The 20,932-nt window shown below is 41.6% G+C and overlaps 1 protein-coding gene across 3 annotated transcripts in view; it reads right to left on the minus strand.

Annotated features, from left to right (window-relative positions):
* Positions 1-20,855, minus strand: part of LOC126094496 (conserved oligomeric Golgi complex subunit 1) — a 135,392-nt gene extending 114,537 nt beyond the window's left edge. For 2 of the 3 annotated variants that reach the window (XM_049908904.1, XM_049908905.1), the window contains exon 1: positions 20,576-20,855. In XM_049908904.1, the coding sequence (XP_049764861.1) occupies positions 20,576-20,712 (137 nt within the window). In that variant the 5' untranslated portion in view covers positions 20,713-20,855. Of the gene's footprint in view, positions 1-20,382; positions 20,492-20,575 lie in introns of those variants that run through there. The other variant, XM_049908906.1, reaches the window with a different exon arrangement.
* Positions 20,856-20,932: the final 77 nt, after the last annotated feature.

The raw sequence follows: 20,932 nt of genomic DNA on the forward strand, positions 1-20,932 counted from the left end.
CACAAATATATCTATAAAAAGTACTTTAAAAAAAGAAGAAGAAGACTAAGAGAGCAGTGGAATAACCAAATAGACAGGATTATCTTGTGGCCATTTTTTAAGGGAGGAATAGTATGTTGTTCATTAATAACAATAGGGCCATTCAACCCCAAATTGTCTAATTCCAGAAGAAGTTCCCACATGAACATCATGGATTTTGCTGAAACTTTATGTGAAATGTGCACATGTTGCCAATGAACAGTGACAAAGTTTTACTTTCACCAATATAAGACTTCCAGAGATATAGTCATTTGTTTGTCCCCATAGCACAATTATCGAAAGTGCACACCCTGAGTTTTAGGCAAATTTGGGAATAATCTCTCTACCAATATTTTCTTGAAAGAAATAACACTGTGCCATCTTGTACAACTTGCTGCACTCCTTAAGCAAAATAATAAAACCAGATTTCTTGAGCAATTTTCATACGCATAATTTCAAGCAAAGTAGGCAAAAAAAAAATAAACGTTTGGAAAAGTTCAGCATTTTATACCTCTGGAAGTAACTGCAACTGTAATTTTCTAAGAAAATCAAAATGACTATATTTAGTTCGCTTTTACAAAAAAGATCATTGTGTAATTTTTTTCATTAGAAAGACAATGTTCTAAACCACCTAAAAATTATATTTGGTTTTGCAATGTGGGCATATAAGGCCCTGAAAACAACAACAAGATGGAGATACATTTGAAATTCGCCCTTATGCCGCTAATACTCAAATTAAATCTTACTTTTTTTTTATTTCTTACTTTTTTTTTTATTACATTCTACAATGTTTAGTGTTCTCTGACAAAGGTAACATCAAGAGTCCTGATGGCTAGGAAGCAAGATTGTGCCACAACAACTAGAGAAGCTTCAAACAAGGGATGTCTTATCATGACTCGTCATGACATATTTCAGTCTGTTTTTCTGCTGACAGCTACAGAATTAAACTGGTTATAAACTTCAAAATTAAGCTGTTCATTACTGAGGCTCTGGACATCGTGGCGATAAAATTGCTACATGCAGAGGCAACACACAGCGTATATATTACCTTCAAGTTTTACAGTATTGTCACATTGCATAAGTTTTGGGGAAGTTCTTATCAGCCTGCCTGACAGTTTTTGGAAAGGAATCATGTTATACAGAATTTTGAGTAGGCCTATGACTTCTTACTGTGCAACGCTACTGACAATTTTGTGTTCGCATAGTTTGTGGTTTATGCGAACTGATGAAAAACTGTTTAAATCTGTTGCCATGGTCCATGGTGGTTTAACCACAGCTGATTTCTTTTCAAGTGGAAAAACCAGCATCCCCATTTCCACAGGGGTCACGCAAGATAGCTGGGCAACAGAGGCCACTAGCGGATTTCTTTACCACAGGTTCCCAGACTTGATGATGGTTTCCCGCAGGACCCCAAGCACAATGATGTGAGGATAGACTGAAAAGTAATGCCTCCACCTTCCCAACTCTTTAACAGTTGGCAGCACTGGTATGCAGCAGGTACTTGCTTGTTTCATAGCCTCTTCTCTACAGTTCCACTGGGCGGGAAGCCTTAGCATTGAATGATTGTGTTGTTACATTGTCAGTGTAAAGTATGGAACCCTGCGCAGACAGTAGGTCAATGCAATTTAAGCAATGTGGAGTCATTGAGTTCTTGGCAGTAGAAGGTGTCACTCCAAAGAGCATTCATCAGAGAATGAAAGCAGTTTATGGTGATTGTGTTGATGTGAGTACTGTGCGTCACTGGGCAAGTATGTTTAAAGATGTTGAGACGGAAACATCTGACCTGCGTGACAAAGTGTTCTGGGAAGCAGATGGTGTTATCTATTTTGATTTCCTTGATTGTCGAACAATAATAAATTCAGAGCGTTACACAACAACACTGCGAACTCTGAAACGACGGCTAAAAAGGGTCCGAAAGGAAAAGAGAAATGTTTTCCTGCACCATGACAATGCCAAACCACACACTTCATGTGCCTCCACAGGAGAACTTCATAGACTGAATCTCACCACCATATGGCATCCTCTATACAGTCCAGATTTAGCACCATCTGACTTCCATGTGCTTGATTTATTAAAATATTCCCATCCAAACCCAATAACGAAGGTGGAGGCATTACTTTTCATTCAACCGTCATACATCTTTTTTTTTTTTTAAATAAAAATAAATAAATAAATAAAATTTAAAAAAAGCTGGATGTTGTCTCTTTTAGGGTCCTAATTTCATGTGTCCTTCAAGCTTTGAATTATTTACAAGTTTCATTAATTTGCTGCAGAACGTCATGAGGAAAATTATTCTGTGTGTTTGTAGGTTTTCCCATCGAATATGCTGCTAGAAAAAGTCTCTCAGGCATGCAACCAGATCAACTGATCATTGGAGAACTCATTTTCAATGGGATAACATGGCATCATCATAATCAGGTGACTCCTAGTGACTGACATCCTGGACCAGTGGGTGTGAAATCGGTCATCTCTCCCTTCCATCAACCCTGTGTATGGTCCGCACAATGTGCGGCTGCAGTGGTGGGGGTAGTCGAGTGGCGGTCCTCAGTCTGCACTCCACCTTCATCCTTCCAGTGGACAAAGGGAACGTAGCTGTCTTACTAATAGTCACAGAATACAAAAAGAAGATGTACAAGGTGCACAACTTTGTTTCCATCATTTTTTCCCCAACATTTCGGGCAGTGTACGAATCCTGCGTCGAAAACACTGTTCATCTTTGGAAGCAATACACGAACTGATCCAATTGGTGACTTCTTCTTGAGATCGGAAGTGTTAGTCAGCCAAGCCATGTGCCATTGATCTAAACAGGTTATAGTCAGAGGGAGCAATGTCTAGAGAATACGGCGGGTGGTGTATGACTTCCCATTTTAATGTTTCCAAGTACGTTTTGACCTCTTTTGCAACGTGGGGTCGAGCGTTGTCATGCTGCAAAAACACTTATTCGTGCCTCTCACTGTATTGCGGCCATTTGTCTTTTAATGTTCTGCTCAAAGACATTAATTGTGTTCGATAACTAGCACCTGTGATTGTTTCACTTGGTTTTAACACCTCATAGTACACGACGCCAAGCTGGTCCCACCAAATGCAGAGAATGATCTTGGAGCCATGAATATTCGGTTTGGCTGTCGACGTGGAAACATGGCCAGGATACTCCATGGTTTTTTGCATTTAGGATTATCGTAATGAACCCATTTTTCATCCTCGGTCACAATGTGATGCAGAAATCGCTTCCGCTTTTGCCTCTGATGCAACTGTTCACAAACACCGTTCAACGTCTCTTGGTTTCAGCTCACACAGGACCCAAGTTCCTTCTTTCTGAATCACGCCCGTAACCTTGAGACATTTTGAAATGGCTTGCTGTGTCACTCCCACTAATTGTGTCCATTCTTCTTGAGTTTGAGGCAAGTCTTCACTTGGCAATGTCTCCAATTCTGCATCTTCGAAAACATTCTCTCTTCCACCACTATGCTGGTCTTCAAAGTTGAAATCACTGTTCTTGAAGCGTTGAAACCACTCTTGACATGTTCTTTCACCAATAGCGTCCTTACCATACGTACTTGAGAGCATTTGATGAGACTCAGCTGCTGTTTCCTTCATAGTGAAACAAAAAAGTAACAATGAGAATTAGGCTCGTAAACTGACATTTTCAATAAAGAACACCTTTACGATGCAGACACAAATTGATTAATGTTTGAATGAGGTTATGTTGACTGAGGTACAAGCTAACTGCCTGACGTCTGCGATCTGTTTCTTTCGACCGCTACTTACCGTTGTTGCCACCTATCGGCGTTGTGCACCTTGTACAAACTCCTAGACGATGCAGCTTACAAGATGGTGACGATGGATCCAACCAGCCAGATGCAGTGCACGTCGATTCAATGTTTTCAAAGTACTTTTACAGAAGAGACAGCAAAGAAACTTCGGCCATGTGCTACCGCACTACCTAGGCTCTATATGCTTCCAAGAATACACAAAAAGGACACACCTCTGAGACCAATAGTGAGTGCAAAACAAGTGGCAATGTACCAGCTTGTGAAACACTTGATGTTAGTTTTGAGTCCATTGGTTGGTAAATGTGAGTATCATATCAATAACTTGGCTCAGTTTGCGGAATGTCTACGGAAGTTCAGATTGGCCAGCTCAGATCTCATGGTCAGTTTCAACACTGTATCACATTTCACCAGGGTTCCACTCAAGGAGTCATTGGAACTTATTGAAAAGATATTTGAGCCCTCATTCACCAAACTTTTCAATTTTGTGTTTGCATCCACATGTTTTCTTTATGGCAGACACTACTATGAACAGACTGACTTTGTGCCTATGTGTAATCCTCTGTCACCTGTGGTGGGCAGTATGTACATGGAAGATTTTGAGGACAAGGCACCAGACTCAGCACCATTAAATCTGAGCCTTTTACAGATATGTTTAATGTGTTCGTCATTTGATCTGATGAGAAAGATGAGCTTCAAGTTTTCTTGCAGAACCTGAACTCTAGCCACAACCAAATTCAGTTCACCATGGTGGTGGAGCAAAACAGTCAGTTGCTATTATTGGATATTCTGGTAGAAAACCCACAGACCTTCATTTCTCTAACTGTCATCACCCATCACAAAGGGAAGGAGTGCCAGAAATGCTGGTCCACAGAGCTTGTGTGATCTCCAACAAAGAAAGCCTGAAACCAGAATTGGGCCATTACAGGGATGTTTCAGAAAAATGGCTGTAGTGACCAAATTCAACACCTCTTCAAGCAAAAGACCACACCACAACCAACATCCGATGAAGAGAAGACCACCTGGAAAAAAATAGTGCGCATTTCATACACGGACAATGTATCTAGAAAAATTGGTAGAATTTTATGATGACAAAATTTCATATGTCTGTACTGCCCGCTGGCAAATACCAAATCCCTTTTAGGGACTAAATATAGTTTTGGAGTTTTTACATATACTGTCAACTTTGTCCCCAATATGTATAGTACTGAAAAACAGATGTAGACTCAACCTTTATGTTCGAACACCTTGTATTGGTAGGTTATTATGCAGAAAGTTTCAGGTTTATCTTGCATCACTTCCGATGATATACAAAGCTAAACTTCACATTTTTCCCCAAGCATCTAGTTTTTGGCTGACCTTGCTTCAAATTAAGCATATTAAAGTTGCTCAAGAAATTTTTTTATTATTTCACTTAAGAGAGTCCAAAAAGTAGTACCAAGATGGCCTAGTTCTGTTTCTTTCAAATCTTGTCAGAGATATTATGCCTCAAATTCGTCAAAAATTCAGAGGTGCACTTTTGATAGTTGCACTGTGGGGTCAAACAAACAACTACTATCTCTGGAAGTATTATACTGGCGAAAGTAAAGCTTACCAATGTACACTGGAAACATTTGGATGATAACAAAACTTCAGTAACATTCGTGATGGTCATGTGGGAACCTCAACGGCACTTGGCATGGAATGACCCTATATATACTACACAATAATAAAGCATGATAATAAACATCTAACATTACACATAACACTTTCACACTTCATTTTTCCTCCTTTTTTTCCTTTTCTGGAAAAACTTACTCCCAAAGTTATGCATTGAATAATACTAACAACTTATCCGCTTTCTGAGCTCAACCTCTCACTCATTATAGAGGTATGTTGGCTCAGTTCTTCAGGCTAGCAAATGGAAAGTTGCAGCGCACAAAATGGGGCTGACATCAGCTGACAGTATGTGTAGCATTGTGAAACAACGTGTGTAGCATGTGCAGTTACTGGCAGTGAAAATTGAATCAACTGTGTAGCATCAGCGTTTAATAATTATTAAATAACTTATATGTAAAACAGCACTGCACACTAAGAGTAAACTGAATGAAGTAGCACTGTTTTAAAAATATTGGATTTGTGTTTGGGAGGCTCCAAGCTTCATACAGCCATCCTGATTTAAGTTTTCCGCAATTTCCCTAAAGTATTAAAGGCAAATGGCATGTTGGTTCCTACTGTAAGGCCACAGCTGACTACCTGTACTATCCTTGACATTCTAGACCTTTAAGTCTTTAAATGCTTGTTTATATGAGTTACTTTATTTCTGTTGTTCTTAAATTTTAATACCAAGACAAATCCAATATCCTTGTAAAAGGAGAGATCTACAGATAAATGAAACAACAACAAATACTACTACTACTACTACTACTACTACTACAACAATATAATTTGGCACTTCAAAGGGGGTGCTCAGAGTAGCCTGCCTCCTACAAATACTACTTTCACAAGGAAGGAAGCTTATAACACAAATATGGATCAGTGTTTCTGTGAAAGCACGTGTGGCACACCAAGGTCACCATCATTAAAACAACTTTATATAATTCAAACAGAGATCTTGTTACTACAAATTACAAAACAGTAGTGTAAAATAGTAGTATGAGTAGCATTCTTTGGTAATTAATGTTGTCACTTAATAAATGCTGGTAGACTTCTACTGACATCTCAGCACAACAAAAGGTACAAAGTTTCATTGCACTTATATTAAGAACAGTTGATGGGTAATACAATATGTTCTACAAACTGTATTCAGTTGAAGTTGCATATTCTTGGAATATCAAGCAAACTGGCCAGCACTGCATTCCATCAATAACACAACCCTTGGTTGGTTGGTTGTTTGGGGAAGGAGACCAGACAGCGTGGTCATCGGTCTCATCGGATTAGGGAAGGATGGGGAAGGAAGTTGGCCGTGCCCTTTCAGAGGAACCATCCCGGCATTTGCCTGAAGTGATTTAGGGAAATCACAGAAAACCTAAATCAGGATGGCCGGACGCGGGATTGAACCGTCGTCCTCCCGAATGCGAGTCCAGTGTCTAACCACTGCGCCACCTCGCTCGGTAACACAACCCTTCATTCCCCATGTATTACATTGAAGCCTGCTATAATTAACAGCCACAGCAGTACATGAGAAAATTCTTTATTTTGCTAGTGCCAGAACAGTGCCTTTTTTTAGATTATCTTTTTTCATTGAAACTGACAGAAAAAATGCATAGTGATTAAGGTATCCTATCTGTATTCACAAGCTGGGTTCAAATCCAATCCAACCCAACCATCCTGCTTAAAGTTTTCTACAGTTTCCCTATATAGCTTCAGTCAAAAATTGGCAGTTTCTTCAAACAGGACAATTCCAATTTCCTACCATATTTCTTGCCCATCTGAAATAGGTGCTTACATCTTACAATGGTATGCTGAATCTGAAGTTTCGCTCCTCCCATACTTTTTAGTGCTCTGATGCCAGAGAGATTCAGAAACCCAGCATAAATTCATAGACATTGATCTCATACAGACTGAATGGGGATGGTCAGCTAATTTGTTATCAATGAATGCTCGCAAAATGTCACAATTTTATCTCAATGCCCTCTTTGATGTGAACTAGGGCCTTCTCCATGGATTCTAATTTATTTAGGTGTGTGCTCTCTGTTTACTATCTTCTACAGTGTTTATGTTGGGACTCACCCATCATTCAAAGTGCTGCTGCGCAATTATGCGCGTCCTCTACATGCGGGCGCTGTCTGCCAGCCATGCAGCAGCCGCGCCACCTAAGCGGCCAGCCAGCCAGCGGCCGCTAGACTTGGACTCAGAGCTCATTTGAATGTTATCGTGTTCACATATCTTGCTTGGTCAACTTGCTCAGTGGCTTACATGTGTTGTGTTGTTTTGAAATATGTGTGTTCAACTTGACGTTATAACAATTGGCGACGAGGTAGTGGATATTTCCTTTTCATCGTTGACCCACAGGTTTCCATGGCTACTTTAGAGCAACTATTGCAAGGTCTCATTGAACAGCAAACGATTCTCACATAGGTGATTCGCGATTTCCTCACGGCATCCAAAGTGGGCCGTTTCTCGTCGTTGTCTATACCTCCTTTTCCTCCTCACGACGAGACGGCGGAAGACTGGTCTGATTACGAAAAATGTCTTCGACAGCACTTCTTGGCATTTCATGTCACGGATGAACAAACATGTAAGTCTCTGTTCTTTTCATGGATTTCACCTCAAATGTATCGATTGTTGTAGCAGTTGGCTCCTTTGAAAGATCCTGCGTCTTTGTCCTTTGCTGAAATGTGCTCACTTCTGTCAGTCTATTTTCATAAGCAAACACATGTGGTAGCCTCTCGTGTTGCCTTTTATTGTTGTCAAAAACAATCGAATCAATCCTATCGCGCTTGGGCTGCTGAGCTTCACGGCCTCAGTTGAAAGTGTCAATTTGTTACTGACGTTAACAAAGAATCCTACGCAGATTCCATGGTACAGGATGCTATTATCCGGTCGGCACCCGACAAAGAAGTGAGGCAACGTGCCCTTCAGTTGGCAAATCCGACTCTAGATGAAGTCCTCTCCATAGCGCAGTCTTTTGAAATTTCTCGTGCCGCTGGAGCGCAAATAGAGGCGTGGGGTGACGTCAGGGACATACAACCTCTGTGTGCTGTTGACGCGTGTGGCGTGTCCCCGCCGGCTGACGTGGCCGCAGTACGCTCCCACGCTCAGCCTTGGCCTAACCGTAAACAACCCTCTAAGAAACTGCAGCAAAACCCCCGGCAACTTCCTCCATGTCCGCGGTGTTTTACGAAACATTCACGCGAGGATTGTTCCCAACGTTGGGCCGTGTGTCACAATTGCAAAAAGAAGGGTCATGTGTCTTCCGTTTGCAAATCCGACCGCATACATGATGTTCATGACCATGATGCTGATTCTGCTTCTGTGTTGTCTGTCAATCGCACCTCTTCCCTTTCAGGGAAGTCATTCCTCCCAGTCCAAATCCTTGGTCGGAATGTTCGCATGCAGGTGGATACTGGTTCTGCTGCAACTATAATTAATTCTCACACGTATCTTCAGTTGGGTTCTCCACTCCTATCACCTGTCACTCGGCAATTACGGACGTACAATAAACAGAAGATTTCTCTCTTGGGACAATTTAATGCTGAGGTATCTTACAAATCCGTCGTTCGCACTGTTCCCATATTTGTGGTCGACCAGAGTAACGCAGAAAATCTTTTTGGTTTCGATGCCTTTCGCGTTTTTGGGTTCTCCATAGATGACTCTGTCAAGATCGTCTCTGACGCTATTCCTTATGCTCAATTGAATTCTTTGTCAACGACATTTTCGTCCCTTTTTTTCTCCTGGGTTAGGCCGTACAAATGACTTTGAAGCTCATATCATGCTCAAACTCACTGTTTGGCCTAAGTTTTTTCGGGCTCGGCCCATTCCTGTGGCCTTTCGTGATCAGGTAAAACAGGAGCTGGATCGTCTCACTACTTCAGGGGGTTGCTTCCTTTCACTTCCAGTGAGTGGTCCTCTCCTATCGTTGTTATTGCTAAGCCCTATGGTGATATTCGTCTCTGTGGCGATTTTAAATCCACTGTAAATGCACAAGGCCTCATCGACACTTACCCTATGCCCTGACCTGAAGAATTGTTCACTAAGCTTGCCGGTGGCCAGTATTTTTCTAAAATTGACCTGTCGGAAGCTTATCATCAACTTCCTCTCGACGTTGCTTCCCGGCAGTTTCTGGTCCTTAACACGCCTTTCGGCCTCTATCAATACCAATGATAGCCATTCGGGGTTGCCAGCGCCCCCGTTCTCTTTCAGCGATTCTTGGAACAATTATTGCTCCCTGTCCCTGGGTGTATCAATTACATGAACGACATTGTTGTCACTGGCTCCACCACTGAAGAACATCTTCAGAACCTCTGCACACTTTTTCATGTCTTACAGACTGCCGGTCTTAAGTGTAATCTTCAGAAATTGCACTTTTTTCAGGCATCTATCATGTACTTGGGGTTTCAACTCTCTCGGGATGGTATTCGTCCGTTTCAGCAAACTGACGCTGCGATCGATGCCCTTCCTCGCCCTACATCTGTTAAGGAACTGCAGGCTTTCTTGGGGAAAATAGCATACTAACACAAGTTTTTACCGTCTGCTCCTTCGGTGGCTCAGCCGTTGCATCGCCTGTTGCATAAAAACATGCCTTTTCACTGGTCCACGTCATGCGATGCGGCTTTCCAGAAATTAAATGCTATGTTGAAACAGGCCCCGTGCCTGGCTACTTATCGACCTGGCCAACATCTTGTTCTTGCCACGGACGCCTCTCAATACGGGGGTGGTGCAGTCCTTACGCACCATTTTTCTGACGGTTCTGAACAACCCATTGCTTATGCCTCCAAAACGCTCACGGATGCCCAACAAAAGTATTCTCAAATTGAAAAAGAAGCTTTGGCCATTATTTATGCTCGTCATAAGTTTCGTGTTTTTCTCTATGGATCCAAATTTCATCTTGTTACGGATGACAAACCACTTGTTTCCTTGTTTCATCCATCAGCGTCACTTCCCGACAAGGCTGCACACCGCCTCCAGCATTCAGCTCTTTACTTGTCTCATTTCAATTATGAGATTCACTTCCGGCCAACGGCTCAGCATGCGAACGCCGATGCACTGTCTTGCCTTACCATGGGACCTGATCTGGCATTCGATAGGGACGAACTTTTGTGTTTCCACCTGGATGTTGCCGAGCAGCGAGTTGTAGACGGATTCCCCATCACCAGGGACCGGCTGGCGGCTGCTACGGGTTCTGACCCTACCCTCTCCCGGGATTTATGCTGTATTCAGAAGGGTTGGCCAGATCGTCCGTCCGTTAAGACTTCTGATCCATTGCGGAACTACTACGCTTTGTGCTACCACCTCATGGCTAGGGATGGTGTTATCCTCCTTTCGACCGAAAATGATTCGCCGTGTGTTGTGGTACCTGTATCTTTGTGTGCTTCGCTCTTGTGCCTCCTTCACCAAGGGCACTGGGGTGTCTCTCGCATAAAAACTCTGGCGCGCCGCCATGTGTACTGGCCTGGCATCGACTCTGAGATAGCACACATGGTCGCTGCCTGCGGCCCTTGTGCGTCACAGGCCGCCGCCCCGAAGTCATCTTTGTCACCGTGGCCATCGCCTGAGACGCCCTGGGAGCGCATTCATGCTGACTTCATGGGACCTTTTTTAGGTACTTATTGGCTACTCATAATTGATGTCTACTCTAACTTTCCTTTCATTGTCCGTTGCACGTCGCCTACCACTGCGGCAACCACACATGCTCTCGCCCACAATTTTTCTTTGGAAGGCCTTCCCTCTACTCTTGTTACTGATAATGATCCGCAATTTGCCTCTTCCGAATTTGCGGATTTTTGTGCTTGTCATGGCGTCATGCATGTCACGGCCCCTCCGTTCCATCCACAATCAAACAGTGAGGCTGAACAACTGGTCCGCGCATTTAAGGCTCAGATGAGGAAACTCCTGACTTCTTCTGCTGCTGCTGATGCGCTTCTCCAATTTCTGGCTTCTTACCGTTTCACCCCCATGGGCGACCACAGCCCGTCTGAGCTCTTACATGGCCAACAGCCCCGCACGCTACTTCATCATCTGCGGCCTTCCACCTCACGGCCGCGGGTGCCTTCACTTGGCCGGTTCACCGCCGATGACCCTGTATGGGTACGGGGATATGGCAGGCGGCCAAAATGGAGTCCGGGCCGCATCTTACGACACCGTGACCGACGCCTGTATGAAATCCAGGCGGACACAGGTGTTGCAGCGTGTCATTCGGACCAGCTTCGGCCTCGTGTGCCGGCAACACCTGTTCCGAATGCCGCTACACCACCTTCGGCTCTACCTGACGCTCAGGATCTTGGCATCTCTCATTACTCACAACGCAGCCCTCTCACCATCATTTCGCTGCCAGTACAAGAACGGACGCCACCAGGAGACGTGCCCATGCAGGAACCGGATGACCATCATTTGTTGAAGCAACTCTACTCGCCTCCTCCTCCTATGGACGCCGACACATCGCCCATGTCTCCTGTTATATCAACCGGACTTGCCGCAACGGGCAGATTGGTGCACGGGGCCCCAGCAGATTCGACCCCTACGTCTCCTGTCATCTCGACCCGTTATCATCGGGGACACTTCCGTCTGTACGGGAAGCCTCCTCCTCAAGACTTTACGGCCAGTCAAACAACGCCTATGGACGTTAGCAATCTACAGGCCATCTCCATCAAGACCAGTGCAAAAATTTCAAAGGGGGGAAAAGTGTTGTGACTCGCCGATCATTCAAAGTGCCGCCGCGCAATTACGCATGTCCTCTACATGCGGCGCTGTCTGCCAGCCATGCAGCAGCCGCGCCACCTAAGCGGCCAGCCAGCCAGAGGCCGCTAGACTTGGATTCAATGTTCATTCGAATGTTATTGTGTTCACATGTCTTGCTTGGTCAACTTGCTCAGTGGCTTACATGTGTTGTGTGTTTTGTAATATATGTGTTCAACTTGACGTTATGACAGTTTATGACTCTCAGTTGTACATTGGTTTGAATACTGTGTAACTAGACATTATACACCATCAGATACGGCATGTATTACTCATATATAAATTACAGCAAAAGAAAAAAAGTAAACTATTGTTGGACACGTCTACACAAAGCATACTGTAGCAAATGTTGATTTATACATGGTTCTCCGAAACATACCACTATATCGGTGATGATATCATTTCTCACTCTGCATTCATATCACCTGCCACTACAACAAATTTTATTTCATGTCACTGTGACTCATCACAGAACCTCTCATTTTCATCAGTTCTTCCCTCTCAGGGGCATACCTTAAGAAGATGGAACTTTTAGTAGTGCTGAAACATACACACAAAAAAGTATATCCTAGCTTTCAGAACTACTAGGAAGAGGAAGACACTGCCCCAAGAAATTTGCTTGTGAATAAGTTCTATGGGATAGTTGTGAGACAGGAAAGTCAGGGAGCAGTTACTGATATAAGTGTTGAAAGACTGCATGTGTAGCAAACACATTTGGGGTCGTCAGAAGCATCTGATCCCACGCGTCGGCTTTGACCCGCGACGTAAGGCTGTCGCTGTGTGTGACGTCTGATGGCGCAGAGTTTGGTTTGTAAGTGTGGCGTGTTTGTAGATGTTGTCGTGTTGTGGTTTGTTGTGCTCTCTGGTGGCATGTTCAGGGTTTTCGTTTGAGTGGTGTAATGGGCTCACTTTGCTTTTGCTCATTATCCAGAATTGTTCGAGACTCAGCTGTGTTTGTAGTGGAATTCGTTTTAGTGAGTTAACGATTTTGTGTGAAGGTTAATTTAGGGTTGTTCGCTGTACACTGAGTGGTAATTTTAGTAAAATTAATCGGTTGTTGTTTTTGTTCAGGAATGGATATGATGGATAAAATTAACAGTGCACAGGTCAAGGAAAGTGTTTGATCCCAACGTGTGGCTGTGTATGTTGATATTGGTATTGGGTGATGTTTTTGAGCTATATAGGCCAAGTGAAGTGTTTGATCCTAATTTATGGGACCAGGAGCTGCTGTTGAACTATAGAGGTCAAGAGAAGTGTCCGATTCCAGATGATATTGTGTTTATTGGTATTTGGGGAGTTTTGTGATGTCAGTTTTTTTCGTCATTTTGTGTGGTTTTGTATGTGGGTGGGTGTCTAAAGTTGTTTATGTTTATATTTAGTTTGCCCCCCACCTAAAAACACCCCATTTCCCACACTTGGCCCGTTAGTGTCATTAGGCTTTTCGTGGAAAGTGTGTGTGTGTTTGTTTTTGATGTATTTTCGTCCTCATAATGTGTACGTACTGACTTTATATGCACCATATTGGAATTGTGGTTTATGATCGTTTCCGCCATATTTGTGACGTCGTGGGTCAAAGCAGACGGGCGGGATCGGACACTTCCATATTTCCCACATTTGTAACAGATTCCTAAGTTACATGGATGGAAATGTTTATGTGGAAGGGGCAACATCTGTCAAAGTACAGGTATTGTTGCTTACTATTTGTTTTTATGCAGACTGAGGTTTGATTGTGGGCTTCAGTGAGGAAGAGATCCCTATAAAGAAAGGGGGCTTTGGATCTGGAAAATGAGCAAGTGCATATGAGTATAGAAAACAAGTTAAGTTGTAAGAAGTGGAGCTCCTCTCCACTACGAGCCCAGACCACAAAGATGCCATCTATAAGTTTGAACCAAGCCAGGAGACCCAGTTTCTGGATCTTGAGGAATGCCTCTTCAATGTAGCCCATGAAAAAGTTGGTACAGAATACGACATTCCTGGTTCCTATAAGAGAATCCTTGATTATTTTGTAGATCTGGCTCTTAATGGTGAAGTAGTCATAGGTAAGAATTAAATTGGTTATGGTGGCAACAAACAAGTTTTCAGGGAGACAGGTGGAGGGACAGTGTTCTACAATAGAGGTTGTGCTTATGACGGACGTTTGTACACAGTGAGGTCACACCAGTAGTGACAAAGAGAGTTCCAGGAGAAAGAGGGATGGAAATGGATTTAAGATGTTGCAGGAACAGGAAATTCTGTGCGATAGATTAGAGGTGCTGGACATCTACAGCCGAGATGTTTTCACTGAACGTTTCTGAAGCCATCTACTATGGGATGGCCATGATGGTTGGGGTTGGGAAGTACGCAGAAGGTGGGTAAAAATTTTAACTGATTGAAGAATATGACACAATCTTGTCCTTCAATTTCCTAAAGTTTATTAAAATGGTTACTCTAGGGTATTTGACTGCAGGAATCACAACAATTGTTTGGAGAAGCATAACTTTTAGGCCTATTACAATGAACAATTAGTAAACAGCTTTCTTCACATTTAATTAATAGCCATTATTAGGCAACTCCTTCCATTACATAGTAAATCGCTTTTTGACTCTATACAGACTACTACCTGCATGCTGCAAAGATTTCTCCTGGGCCTCATCCTGTTCTTGTATATAAATGGCAGTCTCTTTTATCATGACTAAGTAGAAATACGTCATTTCAACAGGTGGACACATCCTAATGAAGTGCTCCAAACATGTTCTAGCTTCTACAGAGGTTAATGAAATTTTCACTAAAATTATTGAGTCAATTTCTGTAAATGAACCACTTAATGTCATCAGAAATCATTTTATACGATACTTTATAAGGCACTGTGTTACTTCAGCAATAATGGTAGATGACAGGAAAAACACACCATGTTAAACCAAAGATCCAAAATTTCTGTATGCTGATAAGCATTTCAATTGCAAATCAGCTAATATACTAGATCTTTCATTTTACACAATTTATGTAAGGAAATTTTGCATTACTTATGGTTGTTGATTTTATGCAATAAAAATTTCGAAGTTGGCCAATATGCTTTCATTCATAGCTGTCATGCGAAATAACACCCTTCGACAATTTTAAATGAAAATTCGAAGTATTCGTTGCACAAAAGTGTGCAATATGAATACTGTGTGGTGCGCGTTACCAACTCAATTCAAAGTCATTGAAATCAACTGTTTAAGTAACTATGTATGTGAACAAATGCCTCACACTACATTTACTTTCTTGTGAAATTTGCTTATAACAATGAGTCACATTTAGGAAACAGTAGCGTTCGTACAGCAATATTATGGAATAAACTCAACAGCACTAGTCATGAGAAGCTCCGACTCTTGCGCAGGAAGGATCAGATTAAGTATTCATAAAAATACTCCATCATTTCTCCATAAAATTATGGTCAATGGTAAAAATTAAGAATGATTTTGTCTACTGTCAGTGTTTCCTTCCATACAGGACAATTCTCAAATAAATAATATTTGTACGAGTCGTTTTTCTCAACAATGAACATGTAAGTAAAAACCATGAGTGCAAATAGTCAGAATGCAGAAAGATTTATCTTTATTTCCTACTATCTGCCCCCCCCCCCCAAATCCCCTCCCAGCCCCCTCACAAAATAGAGGGTGTGTGTGTGTGTGTGTGTGTGTGTGTGTGTGTGTGTGTGAGAGAGAGAGAGAGAGAGAGAGAGAGAGAGAGAGAGACGTGCGGGGGGACAAAAACATGGAAACAATATGCTAAATCAATAAACTCTGGATAATTTATCCAAAACATATTGACAATAATACGGTCGTGGTGCATACACTTCCCAATGGAATTAGACGTGAACACAATAAATGCTTGCTTGTACATAAACGCAGATGTTACCGAAGCCTGCTAGCTAGACTGTTATATTTGACAACGAATGGCACTGTTGCAATATCCTCAATACGTTGCGAGAGTCAGCTGTGGTGAGAAAGGTGTTCTGTGTAGCTGTGAGCGCATTCTGTCACAGTTCAGTGCGTTTGAATGTAGGCAAGCTGTATGGTGGGTGCTTCAGTAACCAGGTTAGACAAAGTGTTTGGTGTTTCAAGAGCCACCGTACTGAAGATTTGTAAAACTTACAAGGAAAGTGGTAAAACATCATCTGTTAAGTCACAATGTGGACAAAATTGGATGTTGAGTTACTGTTACAGAGAGTTATTGAAAAGGATTTTGACAAATAATAAGAGGACAACGGGTACAAAAGTCACTGCAGAACTGAATGTTGCACTCATGAACCCTGTCAGCATGAAAATATCACAAACACAGCTCCATAAAGTGGGAATTGCAGGGTGAGATGGAACTCCAAAACCAGTCATCAGTAGGCCTTACCGGTAACGCAAATGCATGTACCAGGAAAACATGGTGCTGAAGCCATAAAACCTGGACTTTGGAGCAATGGAAGAATGTCATTTTGTCGGATGAGTTGTTTCACTCAGTTTCAAACTTCTGGCTGAGTTTACACCTCTAGAGTGAAACAAGGTGGTGGTTTTGTGATGATCTGGGCAACTATATTGTGGTATTTCACGGGCCCCACTTACTATTAGAAGTCACACTATAGCCAAGAATTACGCGATCATTTCAGCTGATCAGGCCATCCCACGATACAATGATCGTTCCCCAATGGTGACGCTATGTTCCAAGATGACAGCGCCCCTATTCACACAGCTCGCATCATCCAGGACTGATTTTGTGAGCACAAGGATGAACGAACCTTTGTGGTCTACTTTGGAGAGAAGTGTGTGTGACCGCTATCCACCTGCATCATTTTTGCCTGAACTTGTTCCTATTTAGCAGGAAGAATGGTAGGCCTACAACATTCCTTAAAAACCATACAGGAACTGTATTTATCCATTCTCAGACGACTGGAAGCTGTTTTGCATGCCAACAGTTTACTACCCATTTAGGTATGGTAATGTGTTGTGTTTTTTGTGTTTTCATATTTTTGACCACCCCCTGTATGCACTGCAGTCATGATCCAAAAAATGTACTAAGACTAACTACAGGTAGCTTGTTCAAATCCTTGAATAGTAAAAAATTTTAAACACCAATATCTGACTGGCAAGAAGAGGAGGGGTGTGACCTCCTATCAAATCTAGAGATGAAACATTACTGCCGAAAGGTATGCATGTTATTGCAGATCTTCAACGATGACACAGCCACTGTTCCTCCTGACTTCTCAAAGGTAACTTCTGACTATCAGTTGCTTCTGCAAGGTAAGACTAAGGGAAGTTCTAACAACTCCAAACTCCTCACACATGCTAATGAGAAAGACTCTCTTGGCACTCTTTTCTCCTTAAAAGAAATGAATATAGCATTCGCATTCAAGTCTATGAATAACAATATAGCTGCAGACCTAAATGAACTACGAACAAAGTAAATCAAAATGTTTGGTGCTGCTACAAAACAGCTATATTTCAAAATTCCAAATTCCTAAGGATCAGGCACGAAGTCAAATGAGTAGCACTTCTTAAGCCTGGCAAAGTGCTAACAGAACTTAAAAACTTCATCCAGTTTCACTTCTTTGCCATTTGTATACTATTGGAAAGGCTGATTCTAAATCGAATATAATATTATGTCAGCACAGGTTTCATAAAAGAACAGTTGGATTTTTGCCCAGGAAAATCTTGCTGTGGATGTATCCTTAATTTGGTTCAACACGTTCAGGATGTGTATGAAAGAGGTCAAGTGACAGGTATGACTTTCAATGACGTCACAGCAGCTTACGATATGGTCAATCATAAAAAGCTGGTTAGAGAACTGTATCCAATCACAAAGGATTACCAATTAACACAGTTCATCCCATGTTTGAAGCAGAACTGGAGAAACTTTTTCCCACCGAAAAACACGAAAAGTTGGTGGAGGATTCAGAAAAATGGTCTCCCTCAAGGAAGTGTGTTGTCCCAACTGTTCTATGACATCTACACAAATGACCAACAAATTAGCTCTGGAACCAACACATTTATTTATGCTAATAATACATCTCTTTTTGTTTAAGGTAAAATCTCTGAGGAAGTGAAGACAAAGCTGACAAAACTCCTACAGACCTGGCAAAGTATTGTGATGATAACCATCTGAGGCCAAATGCTGAAAAGAAATATGTTTGTGCATTTGATCTAAGAAACAGAGAAGCTAAAAGAAAACTGATCACCTCTTGGAGAGGAGAACAACTATTCCACTAGGACCTTGGAGTAAATGAGGACTATTACCTTACATTCACAGCCCACTGAGAAGAAATAAAGCCTTAAGTATTTACAACAAACAATATCATCTGTAATGGTACAGGAACCACTGGGCATTCAACTAAAAGTGATGCGAACATCTGTCCTGGCACTATGTTTCTCTGCAGCAGAGTATTCTGCACCAGTTTAGCAAACTTCTGTACACACCAAACAAGTTGACCTACCTTTTAATAAGACTGGACATATTGTAAAACAGACTGTCTACAAGCAACATCTGTCAGTAAACTGTGCCAAATTGTGGGAGCAGCACCACTAAGTATTTATAGGAAAGAAGTTCCAGAAGTACACAAAAAGAAACACAAACCTGATCATGGACATCACTAACTGGGGAATGAGCCTCAAAGACCATGACTCAGATTAAGAAAGAGCTTCATGGAGGCAACTAGGGTAACCCCTTCATCTTCAACAACTTCCTGAGATTCCTTACCTGGGCACACCGAATGAAACTCAAAGAGGAATCAGCTGGAGACTCACAACTGCCTTATGAGAAATGGAGACAATGAACACTCTCAGAATTAGCATGTCATGAAACAAAGTCAACCTCAGGAACTGGGGCTTCGGCAGTGTTAGGATATCTGCCAATGTGGTGACCTGCAGGACCAAAAACATCTGCTAGTCTGCAGGTGCCTGCCAGATACATGTACCTTGCTGCATGTATCTTGCTGCAGTTAACAAAACAGCAGTCAAAACTACCAGTTACTGAGCTCCCTACATAATATGAAGAGAGATATCTTGTTGTTTGTTTTTTACCTTTCTTTCTATTTATAAATTAGTATTGCATGTTTTAATCCTTGTATCTTTATTGTTATTTTATGAAATTTTCTCTGTCACTGATACTTTGTATGAAATTATTAATGTTCTACCACTACTTTAATAATTTCATGTGCTGGACATGCACAAAAATAAATAAATTTTCCAATGCTTTCACATCACTACCTTCCCTGTTAATCAACTTTGATCAATTCACAGCATTTTTAAAACGATTTTGTATTTCAGTAAATACAAGAATATCTTTCCCCTCATGCTAACAGGATTAATTGTTACACACAATTGTCAAACATTTACATCAAATATCTAAGATGAATCTATATTGCCATCTCCAAAAATAAGCTGCCTGCAATCAGATGGACATTCCCTTATGAAAAGCAGAACAAAGTATTGATATATCTGAGTTTCAGACTGAATATACCAGAGGCTATGGCAGGAAATGCTGGTTAAGAAAACTTCTGTTTAGTCTGAGACATGGACTGTGGTGAGTAATGAGTATCACTATCAATGATAATGTGACTCAAGATATTATGGGCAATAACACGTAGATGGTATATTATGCGTGATGACGTTTTGGTGAAATATTTATATAAGGCTAGAAACGCAACACTCAAATGAGGGCTTCCTCCATTCACGACTGTTCTGACCCTGTACGTGTTCTCTTAATGACGCATCCTAAATATAGCGTTAATCATACAACAAACGAGCTGTAAAAAGGAATCTATTAGTTTCTCTCTCATCATAATATAGCCTGGTTCATAACGGCGACATGCATATCGTATTTTCCCTACTTTCAAACTAAGGTGTGTAAGGACTCTTGTAGTCTTCTTGCAACCTCTTTTCTGAATCTACACTTCTATCTTATACACTGAAAATAGAACTTCACATCCCTCTACTGTCAACACATCAACGGAAAGAAATATAGCTTAACCACCGACACGAAATATTTCAGAATTCTATATTTCGTATTAGCAATAATGCTAGTTTGCATATACGACACCACGGAACCTTTAATTCTCTAGAACTTGGCATCAGATGAGCACTGAAGTTTGGTCCTACAACGGAGAGCGATGGGTACCTACATTAACGAGAGAAATAGAAATTCACAGAATCACTGCTTAACAATATCCAACAAGAATGAAAATCTCATTTTTTTAAAGAATATAAATATGTACCAAATAACAAAGATAATTTACGGGGCAGCCAAGTCTTGTTAATGCACACGCAAATACAAAATAACAACTTAACATATCCCCGTAAACATGTCTACAAAATATAATTAAGATCTTTGCTCACAGCCTACGACAGCGACAGATAGTTGACAGCGAATGGATTATAACCGATGTGCGCAAGCAAGTAGACACTTACCCAACCATAGTTCGCAGTTCTTCTCGTTTTCGATCAATTTCAGTTTGCAGCTTTTTCTGGATCTCTTGAATTTCGGAAATTGAATGCTCTTCAAATAGTTTATCAGGATTTAATTCCAACAGATTGCTTACCGGCATTTGTACAGAAATGTTGTTCCAACTATTGTCAAAAACAAACACCTACACACCCTCTGCCACACACTGATCAGCAAGACAGCCACGGTAGAATTTCAAAGATTATTTGTAAACAAAGTGATACCCAGAGATGTTATAAAGGACACTATTCATGCCCATTAATTGCCTTACACTTCTTAATCGAACCGGTTGAAAATGTTGTCATTTATATAATTGTATGAGG

The sequence above is a fragment of the Schistocerca cancellata genome, chromosome 8 (assembly GCF_023864275.1).
Source record: "Schistocerca cancellata isolate TAMUIC-IGC-003103 chromosome 8, iqSchCanc2.1, whole genome shotgun sequence".
NCBI classification, from domain to species: domain Eukaryota; kingdom Metazoa; phylum Arthropoda; class Insecta; order Orthoptera; family Acrididae; genus Schistocerca; species Schistocerca cancellata.